Source organism: Colobus angolensis, unplaced genomic scaffold (genome assembly GCF_000951035.1).
Source record: "Colobus angolensis palliatus isolate OR3802 unplaced genomic scaffold, Cang.pa_1.0 Scaffold316, whole genome shotgun sequence".
Classification (NCBI taxonomy): Eukaryota; Metazoa; Chordata; class Mammalia; order Primates; family Cercopithecidae; genus Colobus; species Colobus angolensis.
Window position 1 is genome coordinate 203,418 of NW_012116444.1, and position 24,340 is coordinate 227,757.

The following is a 24,340-nucleotide window of genomic DNA, read 5'->3' on the forward strand; positions in this document are numbered from 1 at the left end:
AGACCAGATAAGGTGGACAGGACCATGGTCAGGCACAGCCCTGTGCTCCCCAGGCAAGAATTAGAAGAATTAGAACTTTGCCCAAGAGGATTGGAGGGAGTGATCAGCCTAAGCAAAAGAGTGGCATGATCAGCTTAATGTCTTCCAGTGGCAGTGTTAGGGGTGGCTGGGAAGAGCCTGTGTTCCTCCAGAATTTCCCTCAGTCTCCCTCCCCCAACTCATGCTGCCCCCAAACAGGGTAAAAATAATATGCATGCTGGGCAAACACAGCTTGAACACAGGTCTCGGGTCTTCTTTTGAACCACATGACTGTCCCACCTCCTGCCCCTATAGAGAGCTAGAGAGCTTCTGAGACTGCAGCTGTGTCTCCCGTATCTCCTGCTGGGAATAAGGTGAGAGCCACCCTCCCTAGGTGCTTGTCACAGAGCTAGAGTAGGGTGTTTGTGGAGTGTACAGGGGATGCCGCCCTGGGAGTTCCTGCCTCTCCTCCCCAGGTGTGGACGACCCCCACCAGCACGGGCGAGGCGTTGCCCTGGCTGACTTCAACCGTGATGGCAAGGTGGACATCGTCTATGGCAACTGGAATGGCCCCCACCGCCTCTATCTGCAGATGAGTGCCCATGGGAAGGTCCGCTTTCGGGTAAGAAGGGGCCTTACCCCTGGAATTCAAGACCAGCCTAGCCAACATGGCCAAAACCTGTCTCTACTAAAAACACAAAAAATTAGCCAGACGTGGTGGTGCATGCCTATAATCCCAGCTACTCCAGTAGCTGAGGCACAAGAATCTTGAGCCTGGGAGGTGGAGGTTGCAGTGAGCTGAGATCCTGCTACTGCACTCAGTCACCAGGCTGCAGGCTGGCATAAGCAGGGCTCAGGGCTCTCAGGGCCCAGGGTGGGGGTGGTGTGACAAGGAAGGTTATACCAGGGGATGAGGGACTACAGCTGGGCTGCTGTAGGAGCTCTGGAGCCAAGAGTAGGAAGAGCCAGGTCAGCAGAGGGAGGCAGGAGAGCAGCCTCCGAGGGGTGCTGGAGCCCTGGGAAGGGGGCTGCACTATCTGGATCCAGGCCACTTTTCCCGGTGGCTCCTGGAATGGATCCAGAAGCTAGAGCAGGGTGAGTGTTTGTGGAGTGTGCAGGGAATACAGGATGGCATCCCCTGCACACTCCACAAAAGCCCAGCCTCAGCTTTTCAGACCTTTTCAGACTGACGTTCAGACCAAGGGCAAAGTGGTGGAGAGATTGGAAGATTGAAGCCACGGAGTTCCCAACAGCTGCCCCTAAAGACAAACAGCAGATGGCAGGCAAGGTGGCCTCAGAGCCCTCTCTGTGGCCCCTCCCTGAGCTGTTGATAGATCAATGCCAAGAATTCTTCAAAAGGGCTGTTAGTGACAGTGATAGAGGTGCCATCAGCATGAGGGGCATGGGTTTGGGACTTTCTCAGGGAGGACAATAGAGGGCATGGACTGGTTGAAGCTGATCTCAGGGAGCCAGGACTGTTGTGCAGGTACCTAGGTCTGCCAAAACACCCTGAGGAAACGGGAAAGCTCCAGGATTTACCTGAGGCTTGATGATCCCAGGGAAGTCCCCAGGGACCTCATTTCTGTGTGACCAAGAAGAGGCCCCCCCTACCAAGTCCCTTCCCTGTAGGCAGCCACCTTGGGAGGCCCAGGCCCAGCCACTCCCTCCCTGCTAAGGCTTGAGACTCAGGCTCTCTGAGTTGGGGGGAGGCATGCCCTGAACCCAGAGCAGCTGTTGCTGGGATCTTGGACGATTTCCGTCTGTACTCTGCTCTTGTTCTCACCCAGCTTCTCAACAGGAATGATCTTGCTGCCCTCCCTCCAGGACATTCAACAATGTCTCGGGACATTTGGGTTTGTCACAGCTGGGGAAGGGAGTGCTCCTGGCATCTAGTATGCAGAGCCCAGGGATAGGGCTGAACACCCTGCAGTGCATAGAGCAGCCCCACAGCAAATAGTTATCCAGCCCTAAATGCCAGTGCGCTGAGGGCGAGGAACCCTGTTAACTTGGCCGACGGCCCCTCCCCAGAGCTCTCAGGAGCAATAATAATAATTGAATAAAATATGATAAATAAATGCCCCATTTATCAAGTGTCTTCCATGTGTCAGGAACTGTGCTAAGCTTAACATATATTATCTCGGAAGCTCAGGCATTGAATAGGGCAGCCCCAAGGGGGCTATGGGAGGTTTCCATTTTTATAGGATCAATAGAATCATAATAGCTAGAGATCCTGAGGTCTTTTTGCTCCCTGGCTCTTCAGGCCCAGCTCAACCCACCTTGACCAGCTGGCCAGGCTTATTCAACCTCATTACTGCTTTGATGGAGATAGCCTCCTTCCCCGGCCTCCCCAGAGCAGACAGCTCGACTGCTGACCCAGCCTGCTCATCCCTGTGGCCGCCAAAGAGGGCCTGCAGCAGGAGGCCGAGAGCAGGCCCAAGCCTGGGGTAGAGGAGACCCCCAGAGACACCACTTGTACCTTTCTCAGCCCTCTCCATGTGGGTCTTGGGACTTGGACAGGACCGCAAGGTCTTTAAGGGAAAAACCCACCTACGATGAGGATATTACACTCAGAAATAGAAGGTTGCCCTTCCCAGCTCTCCTTCTGTTTCAGAGGCAAAAACACACCTGGGACCCTTAGCCTAGTCCCCCAAGACCCTCCCAGCGCTTTGGAGTTCCAGCTGGGCTATCCTGGGCCTGGGGTCTCCCCATTAGTCCTGGACAGATGTAGCTGATACCACAACCCCCTCAAAGCAAATGTCTCAAAAAATAAAAATAAGAAGGCTCCCAAGAAACAACATAAGGTAGTAGAGGCAGCCAAATCCACAGCTACAGGTAACCTCTTTCACCTTCCCTGAGGCAGGTGGCAGGTAAGGCAGGACAGGCTGCTGGCGATTTGTCTCATGCCCACTCTGTGCCAGGCATTTTACATGCAATCCTCACAACCCAGGCAGCTATTATTATTCTCACATTACTGATGGGGAAGGTGAGATCCGAGGGGGTGAGTAACTTGCCTAAGATCACACAGCTAGTCAGTGGTGGAGCCTGGATTTAGATGCACAGAGATTTTCAGGCCCACCCAGCTTCTGACTCAGCACGGAGGAGGAAGGATGCCTAGAAGAAAGGGCACAGCATCCAGAATGAGAAGCCCTGGCCTCCCCACTCAGTAGCTGTGACATCGCAGTTCCCCTCCTTCTCCAGGACTCAATTACCTCACCCACCAAATGGGAACGCTAACGTCTGTACTGCCTCGAGGGATGGACAGGTGTGATCCAGACTAGGGAATGGCTAAGCGCTTCACTGGTGTCTATCACGACTGTTATTCTTCCCTCCTTCTTCTGGTACAAGCAGCCTGAGGTCTGTGTGATCCTAAAGGCAGCCCCCAGGTCCTTTTGAGGAGGCAGGAGAGGAGCTGTTGGGTTGGGCTGCCTCTTATTTTTAATTGCCCCCACACTCCATAGAGGAGAGCTGGCCTCCTGCCCGAGCCCACTCTCCTGCCGCTGACCCCCAGCCTTGTTTCCTCCAGGACATCGCCTCGCCCAAGTTCTCCATGCCCTCCCCTGTCCGCACAGTCATCACCGCTGACTTTGACAATGACCAGGAACTGGAGATCTTCTTCAACAACATCGCCTACCGCAGCTCCTCAGCCAACCGCCTCTTCCGGTAGATGCTCCATCCTGGCTCGTGGCCCTTCACCCTTGACAGCTGGTGGGAGGAACGGTCAGGGAGAAGGTTTAAGAATCAGAAGGGGAGGGTTCCCAGGGCCAGGTGGTCAGGCCAAGGTCAATGCAGGTCCCCTGATGAAGAAACAGAAAGGAGGGAAGGACGAGGACTGGGCAAGAGGCTGTGGGAATGCAGGGCGTAGCCTGGTCAAGGAGCTGGCCTCTGCTATTGCAGGGAAAGGGAAGAGGAATGTGGCCCAAAGTGTGCCCAAAACCCAAGCGCCACAAGATACAAAGCCACACTGCCACGAAAAGGGGCTACAGGATCCAATCACTACCACAAAAAGGGGCTACAGGGCCCAAGTAAATACAGGTTTATTTACTGCAGGACTTCTCAGTGCCTTTAACTTGACCATGAATATTTTAATTTTCCAAAAGATGGATGGAGTATTCCAAATAGGCCTGATCACAGGGCACTTCTTTCACAGATTTTTCTGTTGAGATTGGTGTTCTGCATACCATCCTTTGGGAAATTCTGGATGACAAAGGTTCCTGGTAGACAAGGAAAAGGGTCTCAGAAATGGAGGGAATGTGCAGGCCTCTGAGCAGTGTGTCTAGGGAGGAAGGGCTGGATTTGCTGTGGCAATATTTCTCCAAGGGAACATCCAGAGACCATTGGCATCAGAATCACCCAGAGGGCTTAAAGTACAGAATCCTGGGACCTGCCCCACATCTCCTGATTTAGAATCTCGGGGGTGAGGCCCAGGAATCTGTATTTTAACAAGTACAGTAGGCACCAGGTGATTCTCATCACATTGAAGTTTGAGAACCACTGTTGGGGAACTGAGTTCAGGGTCTCCCCATGAGTCCTGGATAGGTGGAGTCCTGGGCAGGCATGTGGCCTGAGATGTCCCTGTTCCTGCCCTAAAACATTCCAAGAGGGCTCAGGACCAGGTGGGAAAAGGCGGGTGGGCCAGGGCCTTGGATCCAGGACATGTGCCAGATCATCTGCTTGGCCCCCCAAGACTCCTACCCCATCTCCCGGGAGGGTCCAACTATTTATACTAAAAGGCAAGAGTGTGACTAAGCGTGTTTTAAAATATAATTATTAACAAAGCATCAATCCTGACTGGATGTAATCACCCCCCAAAGGCGCTAGATTTACTAATTAGGTGCCTTGCAAAAAGCTTATTCACAACTTCTAGATTAATTGCAGAAGATCAATTGCTAGTTAACAGAGACACTGCTTTCCTTCTCTGGCTAATAAAGTGTCACTCGCCAGGAGGGTGAGGACTGGGCACTGAGGAATCTAGTGCCCCTGTGTCTGTGGCTCTAGAACCTAGGTCTTCCTGCCCATCCAGCCTGCTTCACATCTCCCAGCGTCCCTTGCAGCCGGGAGACAGGGCTGGGAGGGAGGACAAGGCAGGCTGGCCCAGAGCTGTCAGTGGACAGAGCAAGTCACCACGTGGCTGCCCAATGGGTTAGTGTGTTTGCTTCCACTCAGCAGCAGCAGAAGCCACTTCCCAGGTACGTGGCTGTGCCCCAAGTCCCCGTGGCAGATGGCTGGGTCCTGAGCACACAGCAGAGAGGAGAGCAAGAGGGGCTGCAGCTGGGACTGGCACTCAGCTGGCAGCTCTGGAAGTTTAACCCCCAACTGTCCCACACCACAGGGGCTTTTCACCTGTCACTGAACAGGCATCGTCGGCTCGTTGGCCCTGGTGCTCTCCAGGAACATGCCAGGCACTCTGCGGGGACACAAAGCCTCAGTGTGCTTGAGTCTGCACATCCTTTAATGATACCTGCAGCATCTGGGGAACTCATCACCCAGTCACTTAATGAGAGTTTAAGGAAGCCCTCTTAATAATCACAGCACAAAAAAAAAGAAGAAGAAGGAAAAAAGAAAAAGAATCACAGAGGCAAAAATGCATGAACAGAGACACTCCTAGGCCAACTGCCGTGTGCAGGGTCACCCCCTTTTGCATCTAGCCATGTCTCCGATCTGCTCTTAACTCTCCACCATGACACCACTCCTGGTCTCCCACGGAGATTTCTGCACCTCCCCCAGCTGCTCTCCTTGTCTCTAGTCCTGCAGAGAAAATGCGAGTCTGGCCACACCCCTTTCCCACCGAAGATCCTCTAGAAGCTCCCCGTTGCCTTTGGATGAAGTCCAAACTCTTTGACACAACCCACATAGCCCGGCTCCATCTCCAGCCTCGTCACTTTCTACTTCCCTGTTTACATCTAAGCAGCAGGCACAGCAAGCTTCCTTCAGTTCTGGGCCGTGCCAAGCCTCACCCTCAGGCTGCCAACTCCCTCTAGCCCCCAATTCTCCCTCTTCATTTGAGCGACATGTGTTCACTCACCATGATGGTCTCAGCTTAGCTGACCCTTCCTCTAGGGAACCTTCCCTGATTGCCCGAATCTGGGTGAGCTTTCCCAGCTCTGCACTCCCCACGTCCCACTCTCCCTGGGCCTTCAGCCCTCTGAACGGTGGTTCCTGTTAACACGGACTCTGAGCTCCATCCTTTCTACTGTGCACCATACCTCACGCAGGGCCCCGTACACAATAGTTGCTGCCTAAGAATGTGTTCAAAGAACACAGAAATGCAGTGGAATTGCTGGGTGTTATCCTTAGGACTCCTTAACTGCGTTGTCACCTGAACCAAGAAGTGTCTCTGCACAGCTGTGGCAGAGGCTGCAGGACACAGATGGTCAAAGAGACTGTGGGCATCACACCCATGCACACCAACACACAAGCCCACCTCATGGGGCATCTGCCAGCTCTCTCTGCCACCCAGCCACCAAAGGCTCCAGCTCAGGGGACCCCAACCCCCTTCTGAACCTATGACTGTACCACAGCTCTCTGGTGTTTCTCACAGGCAACCTGCGATGTGGTAGGAAGTGTGATGCCAATTCTTCCTTACGCCCTACCTTCCCATCATTGCCCCACACATCTAGGGCAGAGCACCCAAGGCTGTGAGAATACACCAAGTGAGAACAATTCTAGAGGAAAGCTCATGGCCATCATCAGCTAAATGTAGAGAAAGAGCAGGACTTCCCTAGCAGACGTTTCTGAAACAATGCCAAAATTCAGAGTTCCAAACAGACAGAACCACTGCAACCCAAAGGGACCCCTTTCCTCTCTTTGCCTCTGGAATTCACCTTTGCATCCTGCAGACACGTGCTTGGAACTTTCTGAGAGCCGAGCACTGTGTTAGATGCTGCAAGACATGCAAAGATGAATAATGCAAGGTCCCAGCCTGCAAAGAGCTCACATTCTACCAGGGGAGATCAGATGCATTCACACAGAGCTGTAACACAGGCAGAAAGTGATAAAGCCCATGAAGAAAGAAGGGATTGCTTCCAGCAGGATGGTCCAGGAGGGCATGGAGGAGGTGGCACTGAGTGGGGTTAAACCCTGGGTAACATCCAGAACTAGGAAACCCAGGGGCCACTTGAAGGACAAGGAAGGTCGGTTGAAGGAAGTTCTGTCCCTGCCCCTTCTTCATCCATCAACTGCCCTTCCCCAGTCTGCCTATAATTCATCCATCAGAGAAGGAAAAATCAATATTTACCAACATAAATTAAAACCCAGGCAAGGAACAGGCAGAGTGTAGGCAGGGTCTGGGAGCAGAGAGTGACTCCATGGGCAGCCAGGTGGCAGCCCATGTACATTGGGACCCGGGGATGTTCAGGGGACAGAGTGGAGCAGGTGGGTCTTCAGGTCCAGGGGCCTCTGAGACCCCCCAGAGCAAACCTGTCTCCTCTCCTGCAGCGTCATCCGTAGGGAGCACGGAGACCCCCTCATCGAGGAGCTCAATCCTGGGGACGCCTTGGAGCCTGAGGGCCGGGGCACAGGTGAGGGGCACCTGGGGGATCTGGCCTGCACTGCCCCCTTAGCACTGTTCATACCCTGGGACGAGGGCGGGAGGGATGGGGCAGCCAGTCCCACGGCAGAGTCCCTCCTGTCCCTGCCACACTGAGGGCTGAGACTCAAGGGCAGGGGAGAGAGTGGAGATGGGGGAACCCTGGGGACGGCTAGGCAGGAAACAGAGGAGAGGATGGTCCACTCCCCCAATCCCAGGTTGATGGGGGCAGGGGAATGAGAATCTGTGGGTCTGCGGGCAGGAGCTTCTCTGGCCATACCTTGCCAGGTGGGGACGGAAAGGAGAGGAGTGAGCCCCTTCTGCTCTCAGGCAGAGGATCTTGCCATCTGACCCCTCCCCTCTTTGCACTCAGCTTGTCAGACAGAGCCCTGGGCCAGGAGTCCCAGAACCCAGCTCTGACATTGCCTCACTTTGTGGTCTTGGAAAAGTGGTTTTACCTTTTGGGTCTTGTTCTCCACATTCATAAAATGGGGATAATTATATCTGTCCTCTTCACCTCTTTGGGTTGTAATGACAACCAAAAGGAGCCTGTGTATATGCAAACACTTGATAAATTGACAGAAAAATATATGCAAATATAACAGGCATGTATTATTCAAACCATAATAGAAAGACCAGAATGAAGCCTATGTGGTCTGAGTAATTTGCATGCACTGTGTCCATGCAAAGACCGGGGGAAGGAAGGAAATGTCTGTCCCATGAGTCCTATCATGAGTCGGCTGTTAGGAAGGATAGGAGATGGGTGCCGAGCCCCAGCCTTCCTGCCCCGGTGCTGCGCTTTCTCTGGCGCCTGCACCCAGGGCTGTGGATACTGCACTTGGTTGGGAACATCTCTCCTCCGTGGGTCTCCTGGATGGCAGCCAGAGGTGAAATCTGCATTATTTGTAGGGGGTGTGGTGACCGACTTCGACGGAGACGGGATGCTGGACCTCATCTTGTCCCATGGAGAGTCCATGGCTCAGCCGCTGTCCGTCTTCCGGGGCAATCAGGTGCGCTCAGACCTCAGGAGCCACAGATCCCAGCCCTGTGTGCTCTTGGGTACCTTAGGTTGGTAAGGGCAAGGCACTGGGGTGCTGGCTTGGCCAGCATGGCGGGTAATGGAAGCCCCGGGCCCTGGAGGAGGGAGGTAAATTCCCAGCAGCACCAGGAAGCTCAGGAAGGGCTGCCTTGGGAGAAGCCCTTGCCTCTCTGCCTTCCACTGTAGTTTCTCTGCCAAACACTGTGCCCTGAGTCCCTTGGCTTTTGTCTCCTCTATCTGCAGTTCCTCTCCTTCATTCAGCCAATCTGTCTTTGCCTCATTCGTTCTTCTCGCTGGGCTTCCTCTTCCTCTCTTTTTCCTCTGCCCGCTTTCTTCTCTTCCTCCTTCTTCTCCCTCTCCCCCTCCCATCCTCCCTGGCTCCCTGCTCTTCCCACCAGCCACGCTGACGCCCACCGGGTGTCTACTTCTCACTCTCCCTGCAGGGCTTCAACAACAACTGGCTGCGAGTGGTGCCACGCACCCGGTTTGGGGCCTTTGCCAGGGGGGCTAAGGTCGTGCTCTACACCAAGAAGAGCGGGGCCCACCTGAGGATCATCGACGGGGGCTCAGGCTACCTGTGCGAGATGGAGCCCGTGGCACACTTTGGCCTGGGTGAGTAGAGGTCTGGTGGGGGATGGTGAGCTGTTGTCAGGACAGCGGGATGCTGACTGATTCAGGGACTCACAGCCCGAGCATCCTTGGGCACTGCTCTACTGTGACAGCCATGGTGGACACCAGCTATTGGGGACAAACCCTGCTCCGAGATGAGCCTGAGCTCAAGAGGAGGCAAGTGGGAAGTGCTGGTTAGATTTTCATGCATCTCGCTTGCAGGAGTCCCCACCCCAGTGCCTCCGTGGAATTAGTTCACCTTGGGGTCAGAGTGTTTAATCCTCCATTTGTTCAAGGCTGTAGCCTTGTTCAAATGCTGGGCTGCACCAAACGTGTCCAAGCCAGCTGTTTCCCTAGCCTCTTGGGAGCTGGTTCAGTCTTGAACAGAAGGCTTGGGAAACCATGCATTCTCAATGGGAGTGAAGTCACCCCAAAGGGGAGAGAGTGGGTTCTTGGCAGGGGAAAGGGGATGACAAAATCCTATCTTTTTTTTTTTTTAAATATGTAAAAGCATCAGAGGCCAGGTGCAGTGGCTCATGCCTATAATCCTAATACTTTGGGAGGCTGAGGCAGGTGGATCCCTTGGGCTCAGGAGTTGGAGACCAGCCTGGGCAACATGGTGAAACCTCATCTCTACCAAAAGTGCAAAAAAAAAAAAAAAAAAATAGCCAGGCATGGTGGCGCATGCCTGTAGTTCCAGCTACCTGGGAGACTGAGGTGGGAGGATCACCTGAGCCCAGGGAGGTAGAGGCTGCAGTGAGCTGTGATTGCACCACTGTACTCCAGCCTAGGCTGGAGTGAGTGAGACTCTATCTCAAAAAGTAAAAAAGCATCAACAAGCATATAGCACATAAACAGATATTCAGCATATCAGTGGCATTAATGGAACTATCACTACACACCTATTAGAACAAAAATTTAAAATAGCAACAATACCAAATGCTGGCAAGGATCCAGGTAGCTTCTAGAAATCAGAGAAACTGGATCTCTCCTACATCCCTGGTGAAAATGTAAAATGGTACAGTTATGCTGGAAAATCTTTTGGCAGTTTATTTTAAGAAAACAAAACAAATCTAAGCAAACAACTGCTACTCTATGACCCAGCTATCATATCCCAAGCCACTTATCTCAGACTAATAAAAACTTATATCCACACAAACATCTTTACATCTGTTCATAGTATCTTTATATTAATAGCCCGGAACTAGAAACAACCTAGGTGTTAATAGTTCGAGCGACTGTGATACAGCCTTTCCATGGAATATTACTCAGCTATGAGAAGAATAAACTGTTGATATGTGCAAAAACTGCGTAGATCACCGGGGCACTATGGTGAGTGAGAAAAGGGGAGAAAAGGCTCATCTGCAAAGGTCACGTATGGTAGATTTTTGTTTATATAACATTCTCAAAGTGACGAAATTATACAGCGGAAAACAGATTGGTGGTTGGCAGGACTTAGAGATGACGGAAGGGAGAGGAGTGGGTGTGACTATCGCCAAGGGCAGCCCGAGGGGATCTTTGTGGTGCCTCTGGTGGATCCCTGGATAGGGAACCTGCAACCATTGGGTGAAACTGGGTGAAGGGCACAGAGGCGCTTTCTGTACTATCTTTGCAGCTTCCTGTGAATCTATAATTATTTTAAAATACAACATTTTAAAATGAACATATGGGGGGAATTGGGGAAAAAGTCTAAAGAGTCTTCTGGCAGGGTGAGGGGATTACAATGACGGAAAAATCATTGAGAAACACCAGTAGGAGTAGAGGAGCCCAGAGTGTCTTCACTGAAACACAGTGGTTCAGAAAGTGCTGGAGTCAAACGTTCCTAGGTTCAAAATCAGACACCTTCCCCAGGTGTTCGCACCTCATGAGATGTACCATTTTAATATAAAAGGAATAGGCACTATGGTCTCAAATTACTGAATACAAATGTTAATATTATACACACATCATATGTGCAGGAAAAAACTGAAAGGAAATGCAAAAAGTGAGAACAGTGATTCTGTCTGAGTGGCTGGATTAATATAGTAACTCTCACTTATTCCAGACACAGTGCCAAGCACTTCACTCTTATTACTTCATTTAATCCTCATGACTACCTTGTGAGATGAGCAATATTATCCCCATGTTACACATGGGAAAACTGAAGATCAGAACAATTAAAAAACCTGCCAAGGTCACATGATACTATATGGCAGCACTGGGATTCAAACCCAGGCTTCCTTGAGCGTGTGGTTTTTATTTTTTTCCATATGTTTTGTTGTGTGTGTGTGCTCCAGTTTTTATAGGGAACACATAATATTCATGTGTAGTCTGAAAAAGAAGCAATAAATATTTAGGGGACCCAGGGCCTGGTTATATGATCATTTTCTTGGGCTATTTCACCCTGGATAAGTCAGCCTGAGGTTGGAGTGTTTATCACTCCTAAGGCAGCTATGTGCTAAGCTGGCCCTAAAGGCACAAGACATCTTTTAAATACACAGTCCTGTCTTGCAAAGTAGCAGTAGCCGACACTTATCAAGCAATTAGTATGTGCCAGGCACTGGGCTGAGTGGTTTGCCTGTCACTTCATTTGATTTTCACAACTTGAAGAATCAGGTATCATAACCCACATTTTACAGGTCAGAAAACTGAGACTGAGGTCAAGTAACTTGCCCCAAACCACACCTCCACAGAGTAAGGAGAGCTAGATTTGGATCCCACCTCCCGATGCCACGGTCTGAGTTCCTGACTGTGACTTAACACCTCTAGTAGCTGCTTTGTGCCGCCAGACAAGCGGCAAGGTGACCGCCATGGTATCATAGGTGGCTGTTTATCCAGGCTTCTGGTTGGAAATCAACTCCCCTACTCCATTGTGCCAGTAAGGACATTGAGGCTTACCTTGTAAATCAATGGCAAGGGCAGGATGGGGGCTGAAATTCTTCCCCACATCTCAGGGGCTGCCTCTGCTATTTTAAGAGGTGTATTAGGGACCTCACTTGGTCCCTTCTCTGGGCAGAATCTGCCCTGCCAGGAGAACAGATTGCTTTCTTAACTGGCCAGGTCATATGATGGGGAGAAGGGGGCTCAATAGTCCCTTCTGGGCACCTGCTCCCCACACTCAGTATTATGCACACTGCATCTCATTGGGACCTCTGCCTAGTGCCAGTCCTTGCTATTTTGCAAAGCCCTGGGATTTGTTCTTGGTCTGACCTCTGGCTCAAAATGCTCTAAGGGGCCTCCCAACAGACTCCTCTCTCTATTGACAGGATCCAGCGGCACTGGAAGGCAGGCTGCTCTAGGGACAGGCCCCTTGGGTCATGAGGCGCCTCAGCAGATGGCCAACCCAGCCGCCAGGGACACAGTGAGAGGCGGGCAGTTCCATCCCTGCAGCTCCAAGGCCCCTCTGGATCTCTTATGAGTGGAGCTCAGCACTGCTCTTCCTGACTGATGGGGGAGCTGGCAACGGAGCAGGAGCGAGGGTGCCAGTGGAGAAGGCCAGATGGAGGGAAGGACTGGGAAGAGAGAGAACAGGGGGAGACAGAAAGACAGAGATGGGCCTGTGGAAGACCAAGAGAGGCAGAGACATGGGGAAAGAGGCAGATAAGAAATGCCCCCTGCCCTCCAGGCTGGCAGCGGGCAGAAGGCAGAGGGACACAGGACTCTCATGAGAGGCAGATCTGGACACCGCCACACTGGCCCCGTGGCCATGGGAGGACACAGGCGAGAGAAGTCAGTTTTGTTCTGGGCAGCTTCCCAGAGGAAGTGGGCCTGGAATTAGGTCTAGAAGGACAGTGGGAGCTTAGAAGGGGTAGGCGAGGGCCTAAGGAGAGCATTCCAGAGGTTGCACTGGCTTGGCCAAAGGCCCGGAAGTGGGAAGGTCCAGTCCAAAGAATGGGGATGTTTTGGAAAACTTTTTTTTTCTCATTGTAAGAACAATGCATATTGATTATAGGAAAATAAGAAAATTATTTTTAAAAGAAGAAAAATTACTCATCATTTCACCACTGTTTGGAATATTAAGGAAAAAGTAAATGTTTCTTCCTTCACCTTCCCTCAATATCATTTGATTCATTTAGTGACTACATATTTACTGAGCACCTACTGTGTGCCAAACACAAAACTGAAGATCCTTGCCACAAGCCATCCTACATTCCAGTAGAAGGAACTTATATACATAATACACATAGTAAATAGGTAAATAAATAAAATGTTAGAAGATATAATGGGCTATGAAAAAAGAAAATGCAGCCGAGTGCAGTGGCTCTCGCCTGTAATCCCAGCACTTTGGGAGGCCAAGGCGGGCAGATCACCTGAGATCAGGAGTTCGAGACCAGCCTGACCAACATGGAGAAAACCCGTCTCTACTAGAAATACAAAATTAGCTGGGCATAGTGGTGCATGCCTGTAATCCCAGCTACTCGGGAGGCTGAGGCAAGAGAATCGCTTGAACCCAGGAGGCAGAGGTTACGGTGAGCCAAGACTGTGCCATTGCACTCCAGTCTAGGCAACAAGAGCGAAACTCCATCTCCAAAAAAAAAAGAAAAGAAAAGAAAATGCAGAACAGAGGAATGGATTCGGAGTGCAGAGAGGAAGGGGCAAGGAGCAGTTTTCCAGCACAGTGGTCTGGGTTGGACAGGTCATGCTTGTGATGTGCTTTTATTACATGTCATATACACAGGAACACACAGACACAAATTTCTTGGTAATTTTTAAAATCAAAAGAATGATACTTTCCACTTGTTTCTGTAAGTTGCTTTTTTCCCCTCTTAACCATATGTCCAAGGCCAGGTGCAGCGGCTCATACCTGTAATCCTAGTGCTTTGGGAAGCCAAGGAGGGAGGATTGCTTGAGGCTAGGAGATCAAGACCAGCCTAGGCAACATGGTGAGACCCCCCTCTCTACAAAAATTAGCCCAGTGTGGTGGTGCAAGCCTATAGTCCCAGCTACTCAGGAGGATGAGGCAGGAAGATCGCTCAAGGCCAGGAGTTTGAGGCTGCAGTGAGCTATGATCACAACACTGTACTCCAGCTTGGGTATCAGAGTGAGAGCCTGTTGTATACACGTGTGAGTGTGTGTGTGCATGAGTGTGTGTACACATCCTGGACAGCATGCCAAGTCTGTGCATATCTCTTGTTTCCTTTCAGGGCTGTGGAGTATTTCACTGTGAGGCAGCACTCACACTCACCACCTATTTACCTAGTCCCCTCTAGATGGACAGTTAGATTGTTTCCAGTTCTGAGCAGTTGGGGTGAGAAGTGGGGATGTCTACAACATGAATCTGAGAAAGGCCTGCCTTGAGGTCCCCTATGACTGAGGAGTAGAGGAGAGGAGCCAGCGGGAAGCTCCCCTGCCGGCACTCACAAGACTTCAGTTCACCTGCCCCCAGGGCCCCTACCCCCTTCCTGCCTCCATGAGTCGTGCGCTGCCTCCTCCTGATTTTGCAGCAAGGTGCGGTGCGCATGTGTGGGTACATGGACGTGTATGTGAGTGTGCACACGTGTGCCTCTCCCAGACAGCCTCAGCCTTGCCCCATGCACATCGTGTCTGCTCCCACTGGAGCACACCCAGAGGACGCAGGCCCTCACCTGTACTCCCCACCTCCAACCACAGGCAATGAGTGTCAGCATGGGGGGTTCCCAGAGGGGCCACTGTGTTGTGCAGAGCTTTCATAGCGACATCTTGCTGTGGGGTCCCTTCTCAGTGGACCCTGCCTTGCTCAGTGGAGCCCCCCACCAAGTTCCGCAGTCCCTCTCCACCCCGGCCTTTCCCTGCTGCTCCTCACCTCCTGCTGAAAATAAGTGTTTCTGCTTATAGCCCTTGTCGAGGGCTCCCCCACCACCAACCTGGTTGCTCGGAACCCAGCCCCGAGCCCCACATGCTCCATTTCCCAACTGGTAGCGGGCCGAGGCACCTCACTCCCAAACCCAGAAAATAAAAACAACACCAATCATCTATTTGCCTCAGCCAGCTCCACTGGGAGTCACCGGCTCAGGCAGCCACCCCCACCATTCTCCCTCCCCTCTTCCCCCTCCCCTACAACCGGCATTGCCGATGCCCCAGCCCCACCCACACATGCCACCGTCCTTTCAGCTAATTGCTTGCAGGTGACTCAGAGCTGCCTCTCCGCACTGGCTGATGCTCATTTAGGGAAGGGAAATTCAGTGGCCCACATAAAAATTGCTTTATTAAAGTGCAAAAATATTCTACCAACTGTATTCCCACCATCTGTTTTGTTTGTAATTCTTCTGAAAAGTGCAATTCTCTCTGCCTCCTTGGCCTCTGTCCTTTAAAAGCTGCCAGAGGTGACTCACTGCTGCTCCTGACCTCATGTCTCCGCTGGTTAATGGGGGGCGCTCCTCTGCTCAGCCCTCCCCTACACACAGGCCTGGCAGGACTGGCCGGCTTCGAGGCTGCTGGTGTGCGGTGTTTGGGAGCCAGTTCCCCTCGGCCATGCAGCCGCGGGAAGACTTAAGATGTTATGCAGATTGCCTGGGCAGAGGGATGAGCTGCGCCTGAGGACAGGAGACTGGTTTCCGGTCCTAGCTCAGACACCTGCAAGTCACTTCACCTTATCAAGCCTCAATGTCGACATCTGGAGAATGGGGATAAAATACCCACCTCGTAAGTGTGAAGGCTCTGAAGCCCCTCCCCGGCCTCCTCTGATACACATTCCCACCTGATACACATTCTGACACTCTTTCCCGCTCTGAACTTCTTCCTGACCTTCAGCTACAACTTACCCTTTGATGCCGCTGTACCTTTGCCCACACTGTATCCTTTCCCTGGAATGCTCCTTCCTTGCCTTCTCCGCCACACAAACTCTTACTCCTCCTGCAATACCCAAATGAAATGACCCACCTCTCTCACCACATGGTAGCACTGCTGTTGTGGCACTTTCCCAGCTTATAATATAATCACTTGTATTCGTTGCTCTCATGGAAATCATGAGAATGGGGCCTGGGTCTGTCTCATTCTCTGTAGAATCCCAAATCCCTGCACAAAGCTTGGTATATGGTGGCTGCTGGGTGTGGGATACCGGCTCTGGGATCTGTCGGACCTCTGCTGGGCAACTGGGCGATTCACTGCACCTCTCCATGGCTCCGCCTTCTCGTCTCTAAGACAGAAATGATAACACTGGCACCTTCCTCATGGAGATGTGAAGTTTCAATGCGTTAGCATCATAAAGCAGTTGGTACAGCTTGGGGCATGTTGTCAGTGTTCACTGTTGTCACCAACACCGGAGAGCCCTTTGGAAACTGTAGGGAGACCCCATGTCCAAGAGCTGATGGTGCCAGGGACGCTGAGGTGAATGATTAACGGCGGGGCAGGACTCCTGCTCCAGGATAGAAAGGCTCTGCTTCCCAGGAGTGGTAAGGCTGTCGGCCAGCACCCCCATCTTATAGATGAAGAAACTGAGGCCCAGAGAGGATGCCCAAGTTAGCAAAAAACAGCGGCAGAGGAGGGAGTCCTGCTGGTTGTGCTTTCTGAGGCCTGCTTATCTCATAGCTCCAGGCCCCCTGCACCAAGTCTGGGTCTGGAGGAAGCTGCTGAAGCAGAACTCAAAACTAACTCCCGTTGGGCGTGGTGGCTCACACCTGTAATCCCAGCACTTTGGGAGGCCGAGGTGGGTGGATCACCTGAGGTCGGGAGTTCGAGACCAGACTGACCAACATGGAGAAACCCTGTCTCTACTAAAAATACAAAATTAGCCAGGCATGGTGGCACATACCTGTAATCCCAGCTACTTGGGAAGGCTGAGGCAGGAGAATTGTTTGAACCTGGGAGGTGGAGGTTGTGGTGAACTGAGATCCCGCCACTGCACTCCAGCCTGGGCAACAAGAGCAAAACTTCATCTCAAAATAAAAACAGAAAACAAACAAAAAAAAAAAAAACTAAGTGCCACAAGTACCACAGGCAAATCTGTGACTGTCTATGAATATTCTGCGACTCTTTTGAGTCCTCTGTGGCCCTTCAGTCAGGCTGGAAAACATATTCATGTAGCTGTTCTGCAGTCTTAGGTAAGAAACATTTGCTGTTCTTTGTCTCCTTTTAACGGCAAATATTTACCTTTTATATGTGCCACTTAATTTGGGAACTGCACACCCTGAAAATGCCAAATTTCTCGCGCCTCAAGATTCTACTTCAAATTAGAAAAAAAACAAAAAACAAAAAAAATCTGGCTGGGTGTGATGGGTCACGCCTGTAATCCCAACACTATAAGAACTGAGGTGGGTGGATCACTTGAGGTCAGGAGTTTGAGACCAGCCTGGCCAACATGGCGAAACCCTGTCTGTACTAAAAATACAAAAATTAGCCAGGTGCGGTGGTACGTGCCTGTAATCCCAGCTACTCAGGAGGCTGAGGCAGGAGAATCGCTTAAACCTGGGAGGGGAAGGTTGCAGTGAGCTGAGATCCCACCACCGCACTCCAGCCTGGGTGACAGAGTGAGACACCATCTGAAAAAAAAAAAGAAAGAAAGAAAGAAAAGAAAATCTGTAGTTGGCACTCCCCAGTCCCATTTTTACCCCTCTTCTGCAGAAGGGGTTCTTGTAGATTGAGGGATTGATGAGAAATAATTCCTTGCTTGATAAAGCAAAACCCAGAACAGTAAGGTTGGACCCGGAAGGAGAGGATTTCTCCGTGCAAAGAGCAACTGAGCTGTGTAGGAGAGGAACTCAGTGTGTGAGGACGAGCCTCTGTCTCCGAGCATCTCTGTTGCTGCTGCCTGCCGTGCCCATGAGGGCAGGGGCTGCTTCTCCATGGACTCTTCAGAGCGTAGCTCTGGCCCTGGCCCTCATAGACTCACAGCACGGCAGCAGCAAGGCTGGGACGTTCCAGTGAGACTCCCCTGGAGGCCAGGGTGGGAGAGCAAAAGGAGACCAAACATGGAAAGGATCTAGAAGCTGGGGGTTGTGGCTCGCAAGGCGTAACTCCCTCTGGAACCCCTCATCATGGGCCTCCCCCCAGCACCTGACTCCCTTCCTTCATGCCCCACAGTGGTCTCTACCAGAAGTCTACACAGAGATTCTCCTCCAAGTCTGCACGTGGCCTCCAAACACCCTTATCTAAAATATGGAAACCCCCTTTATACATCAAGACATTTTGCCAACTACCGTCCACCCCATAGTAGCTATCATTGTAAAATTCATTGGTGGATAGCAATGACCAAAAGTGAATATACATTCAACAGCAATTTTAAGTTTAATTTGTTTTCTAACACTATCTACATATGTTAGGAAAAATAATGGTGCATATATGTGGGTGATATATTATTTAACCCAGGAATGGTGTTTGGGGGTGTGTGTTGATTTCGAGGCCCCCTGGAGGACCCCGTGTCCCCACATCTGCTCAGCCCTGATGGGTGATAGAGTGGGCTGTGCACTCCCCCTGTCTGTGCTGGGCACAGCAATCTTTCCCAGGAGCTGACCTGAGAGCAGCCTCTCCCCGAAGGTGAGGCCCGGCCCCGCCTCCTCCCCACCCCCATCCATCACCATTAGCCTGACCTTGCCACAGTGGCAGGCCTGTTTCCTTATGCGGGGAGCTGGGGCTGGCTTTGACGGTGCCTAAACATCTGACAAATCTTTCCAGTCTGCTTTCCACCAATGATGTAGCACGTTGCTTTAGGGGTGTGTGCAAATGGATTCACTGTGAATATCTCTGAGCTTCCCAACATCTTCTGTAAGCATCTTAGATTTGTAGAATGGTCTTTCTCCCCTGTCCTCCACCTGCCAGCTGTTTATCACTCCATCTTTCTAAGTTGTTGTTTGTTTGTTTTTGTTTTTGTTGTTGTTTTTTGTTTTTTTCAGAAGCAGGGTCTCACTATGTTGCCCAGGCTGGCCTTGAAGTCCTGGGCTCAGGCGATCCTTCTGCCTCATCCTCCTGAGTAGCTGGGATTCCAGGCATGAGCCACCATGCCCAGCTCTTTTTCCAAGTTTTTATGTGGAGCTCAGTGCAAATGCCCCCTCCCTAAGAGGCTGTCCCTGACCACCTGACTAGACAAGGCCCTGGCAACCCCCAGCTCCTCCTTACCTACTTGCCCTACTTTTGTCAATATCTGATATGATTTATTTGTTCATCTGTTTGCTTGTCTCCCCAATCGGAGCAGGAACTCCATGAGAACAGGGGCATCCCCAGTGACAAGAGAGAGCCTGGCCCTTAGCAGAGCTCAATAAATAGAAATACAAGAAGCATTCCTGGGATGACAAAGCCAGTTAGCTGCAAAGCTGGGATTTGTCCCCAAGTCTCCCACCCACTTCCTGCCATGCTCTTTCCAACATACCAGGTAAGGGGTAGAGCCAAGATTTGAACCCCAGACTCCAAAGACAACCTGCTTATCACAGGCCTTACCGTGTCCTCCAGTACAGCCTCCTGATGCTTAGCCTCTCTGCTAGAACATAGCTCAAGAGCTGCACTATCCAACATGACAGCCACCAGCCATGTGTGGCTATTAAATTTAAATTAGTTAGAGTTAAATAAAATTGAAAATTCACCTCCTCAGTCACACAAGTCCCACTTCAAGTGCTCAACAGCCACATGTGACCAGTGGCTACTGTACTGGACGGCACAGATGCAGAACATTTCTGTCCTTGCAGACAGACAGGTCTATTGGACAGCATTGTTCCAGAGAGGAGGGACCTCAAATCTGTCTCGTTCACCATTTCCTTAGTACTTAGAACAGTGCTCAATTCATGCTTTTATTCAATGGATGAATTCGTTGATGCTGATGCTTCCTCTGAGAGCCTCCTGCTCTCCTCTGCTGCTGATGCTCTCTCCTTCCATCCCTCAGGGAAGGATGAAGCCAGCAGTGTGGAGGTGACATGGCCAGATGGCAAGATGGTGAGCCGGAACGTGGCCAGCGGGGAGATGAACTCGGTGCTGGAGATCCCCTACCCCCGGGATGAGGACACACTTCAGAACCCAGCCCCACTGGAGGTGGGCAAAGGCATCTGGGCCTCATAGCCAGAAAAGCGGGCACCACCCACAGCCCCATGGGCTGAAGCTGGGTTCCCAGGCATCTGCAAACTCAGCCTCTAGAGTGATGGAAATCTTCTTGGCAAAGCGAAGGCCTCATACTGATCCCTCCATTTGTAGTTTGCACAACACTATCACACCCACATCTTTTCTGCTCCTCAAAGAATCCCTGCTGTATTGGCAGGGCAAGCATTTTTGCACCAGTTTTACAGAGGAAGAAAACCGAAGTTAAGAGAGGAAACCCACCAAGGCCCACCTAGGCTGCAGTCAGTTGCGAGCAGAGTTAAAAAATGACCCCAGGTCTCCTGCTGCCCTCCGGGTTCTTTCTGAGTCTCTGACGAGACCTCCTGTTGCCCTAGGATGGTGCTCAGAGCCTGCAGCAGGACTTCTGGGGTCTCTTTGAGGAGCAGCTCTGGACCCATGTCAGTAGTGTCATTCCAACTCTGATGGGGTTCACTTGGTGGCGAGTAACAGTAACCCACCGAAACTCGCACAAATAAAGGGGACTTATAAGGAGGATCACTCACAAAACTCAGGGAAGCTCAGGATGAGTGGAAATGGCAGCTTGATGGCCTCAGCCCTAGGAGCTCAAGGACCTTTGTCAGTGCACTGGCTTTGGGAGGAGAGGGGCCCTCTTCCCCAACAATCCGCATCCACCCACCTCATTCATCAGTATGGTCGATTGACATTTTGTGTCATGTGTGTTACATTTTGAGTCCCCTGCCCCACCCCAGGCTGCTGTCTCTGAGACCCCCATATGGGCATGGTAGAGCCTCCACAGCCTGGCAGGACCACCTCCGAACTCTCAAGTCTTTGAGTCCATTTGTTCAAATTCTTGCTGCAAAGCCTTGAGTCTTCCCTCCTGCCAGGATGTCCGCCCATCAGCCCTGGCCAGAGAGACGGGACACAAGCATGGCTGCAGGCACCCACCCATGTGAGGGGGAGATTCTTGGAGAAGTGCGTGTCGGCAGTGAGCAGACACTTCAAAAAGCATCTCCCAGCCCTCATTACTCTTTGCCCTGACAGACCCAACTTCAGCCTCAAGGCTATGCTACAGGAGGGACAGGTTCTGTTAGGCATCCCATCTCGGGCACGTGGATCCCCTGTACAGGGAAATGAGCAAGAGTCTGAACTGTATCCATTCGTGGCCTCCCTGCCAGGCTTCTGTTCTCAGCACAAAGGAAGGGTCTTACAAGGGAGGGGGCTCCCCCCAGGCCCAGAGCATGCCACACACTGTGGTTAGGGCAACAGCTGCTCTGTGGCCATGACTAGGAGGGAACCTGGGATCGGACCTTCTCAACTCACTCATGTCTCTGCTTCTGCCCACCTTGCAGTGCGGCCAAGGATTCTCCCAGCAGGAAAATGGCCATTGCATGGGTGAGTTGCCTTCAGTCACCAGGGCATGGGGCAGAGGCCGGAATCTCCCTGGGGAATGCCCGCCTGACTCATGGCAAGGTCCAGGGTGCAAGCAAGGGGTAGAAAGGAGGACGGGGAGGGTGTTGTTTGTCCTGGGACTCCATATGCCAAGACAGCCACCACATGACTCACCAGGGTGGGAGTGATATTAATGACCCACAGGCTGAATCACTACAGTTCTGGGAACTGGCAGTGTTTCCCTGCCATGAGTACCGAGAAAGTGCACATGGGAAGGAGACACACCACCACCCTGGCACAGGAGGAATAGCCACATGCCATGGCCAGCAAGTCCATGTGGAGCAGCAAGCAAGGGGACTGGCAGGCAAGGGTGGGCATTGCCAAGGCATTGGGGCAAAATAGTGTATGGAGTGTGGTCACATTGTGGAAGGGAGACTGCAGCCTGGTGCAGTACTCGGGCAGGCAGGTAGCTGCAGCACTACCAGGATGGCAGCTCCTTGAGGGTCCAAGAACCTTCTGAAAGTCCCCAAAGGCCTAGAATGGGAAGGGGCAGCCTAGAAGTTCAGTGTCTAGGAGACCTTCACCCCCAACACTTTCCATCCCAGTGACCAGCAATGAGGGATCAGGCCAAGGATCCCTCCTTCTTTGAAACCTCATCCAGCATTCTTCCCAAGTCTACTCTGCAGCCGCTCATTAGCCCTTTGCTACTGAGATACAGGAGTAAACAAGACAGATACCACTCTCAGGAGCTAAAAGCCAATGGAGAGCCACACAAGTAAACAGCTGACAACCACACAGTGTGATCAGGGCCCAGATAGGGGAGGGCAGGGGCTTGGAGACTACAAAGCAGGGGCCCTAAACCAGCATAGGGAGGGTCCTAGAAGGTGCCCTAGAGAAAGTGAGGTCCAAGCCTGGGCCCTGAGGGATGAGGAGGAGTTTGGCAGTCACAGAGAGGGGAGACAGGGTTCTGGTGGGGAGCACTGTCTGGACAAAGGAGCACAGGTTGGGAGGTGGAGGAGCAGTGGTGCCAAGGGTGGCTGGAGGAGGAAATGACTCCCCTATGCTCTCCACATCCCCACTTGGCCCCACTCCAAACACACAGTGCAGGTGCATAGAAATTCCAGAGTCTTCTCTGTCTGCTGGAAGGACCCTTTGAGATCAGCCTCCTCTTCCTTTTCATCACCCAACAGGCAGTTGTGTGCCTCATACACAGCAAGTGTCATGCTGGGAGCTGGGGATGTAGGCCAAGTGCCACCCCCACCCCCAGCCTCCACAAGAGGGGTATCCATTCTAGTAGAGGGAGACAGACCACACAGCTGGACAAGATGATTTCAGAACCCTCTGAGCAAGGTGCTCCCTGGAGACTATCCCAGACAGAGTGGTCAGGGAGGGCCTCGGGAGAAAGACTTTGAACTGAGACCTAAAGGATGAGAAGGATCCAGGCCCAGAAAGAGCTGAGGGAAAGGCAGGAGTGAAAAGCGGGAGGCAAGACAAAGACTTCGTGTGTCGAAGGAGAAGGAGGGAGGCCAGTATGGCCTGGAGATGATGGAGAGTCCATGAGGCCCCTGTAGGCTACACTGGAGAGTGATATGATGTGATTCATGTTTTTAAAGGCTCACTTCAGCTGCTGAATTGCAGAGTGAATTGAAAGGAAGAGGGGAAGCCAGGTATTCTGTGAGGAGGCAGCTGCAGAAATCCAGGCAAGAGGTCCCGATGGCAGGAAATTGGGTGGTGGCAGAGGAATGAGAAAGAGGTGACAGAGAGAGGTGGACTGGTGGACTGTGGGGAAGAGTGGACAGGCTCTGCTGTGAAATCGCACAGGGGGCAAGAAAGACGGAGGAATCGGGGTCGCTCTGATTTCTCCTTGAGAAGCTGATAGATGATGGGGGTATTGATTGAGCTAGAGAAGACAGAACAGAGGGCAAGAGAGGTTTAAGGGCAGGGCAGAATCTGGAGTACTATTTTGGACATATTAAGCACGAGGTGCATCTTAGACATCCAAGTGGAGCTGTCAAGTAGGTCATGGGTTATTATATTCGTGAGTCTGGAGCTACAGGGAGAGGCTGTGACTGGAGATAGAACTTTTGGAATCATCCATGCATGAAGAGATCACCTAGAACGATTGTGGTAGATAGAAGAGAGGACCCAGGACCAAGCCTGAGTGCCCCCCAGCATGTAGAGACCAAGTACAAGAGGAGCCAGCCAAGGGAATTGAAGCAGGGAAACTAGAGCTCTGCGAGGAAGGCACTTTCCCAAAGCCAGACAGCGTATGGGCAGGCAGAGCCTGGGCTGGGACTTGCTGCTCCACACCTTCATGGTCAGTGGTTCCCCTTGCCTTGCAGACACCAATGAATGCATCCAGTTCCCATTCGTGTGCCCTCGAGACAAGCCCGTGTGTGTCAACACCTATGGAAGCTACAGGTGCCGGACCAACAAGAAGTGCAGTCGGGGCTACGAGCCCAACGAGGATGGCACAGCCTGTGTGGGTGAGTGGGGCCCCAGCCATAGTCCAGTAGCAAAGGGAAGTTGTCTTCCATTGGGGAGCTCTGGGTAGGCCCCAGATCAAAGTCCCCAACCCCTTCCTTCTCCTGGCTGGATAGAGTCTCCTTTGACCCACATTGGGTCTCCAGGGAAGACCATGACAGAGGCTTGGAGAAGCCCCATCACTTCTACCATCACCTGAAGGGCCAGGGGATGCTGTGTCCTGGCCTGAGGCTATCATTCTTCTTACCTTTCCTAAAACAACTGTTCCTACCTTGAGGTCAGCCCATATTTTCATAGCTGGGATATAAACTAACTCCTACTACTCATCTTTGACTGAATTT

The 24,340-nt window shown here is 51.9% G+C and overlaps 1 protein-coding gene across 2 annotated transcripts in view; it reads left to right on the forward strand.

Moving 5' to 3' along the window:
• Positions 1–24,340, forward strand: part of CRTAC1 (cartilage acidic protein 1) — a 165,152-nt gene that overhangs the window by 125,516 nt on the left and 15,296 nt on the right. For both annotated transcript variants that reach the window (XM_011951161.1, XM_011951162.1), the window contains exons 7-14: positions 495–640; positions 3,542–3,678; positions 7,453–7,535; positions 8,453–8,553; positions 9,026–9,194; positions 19,957–20,102; positions 21,476–21,518; positions 23,858–24,001. In XM_011951161.1, coding sequence (XP_011806551.1) covers positions 495–640; positions 3,542–3,678; positions 7,453–7,535; positions 8,453–8,553; positions 9,026–9,194; positions 19,957–20,102; positions 21,476–21,518; positions 23,858–24,001 — 969 coding nt within the window. The remainder of the gene's footprint in view (positions 1–494; positions 641–3,541; positions 3,679–7,452; positions 7,536–8,452; positions 8,554–9,025; positions 9,195–19,956; positions 20,103–21,475; positions 21,519–23,857; positions 24,002–24,340) is intronic.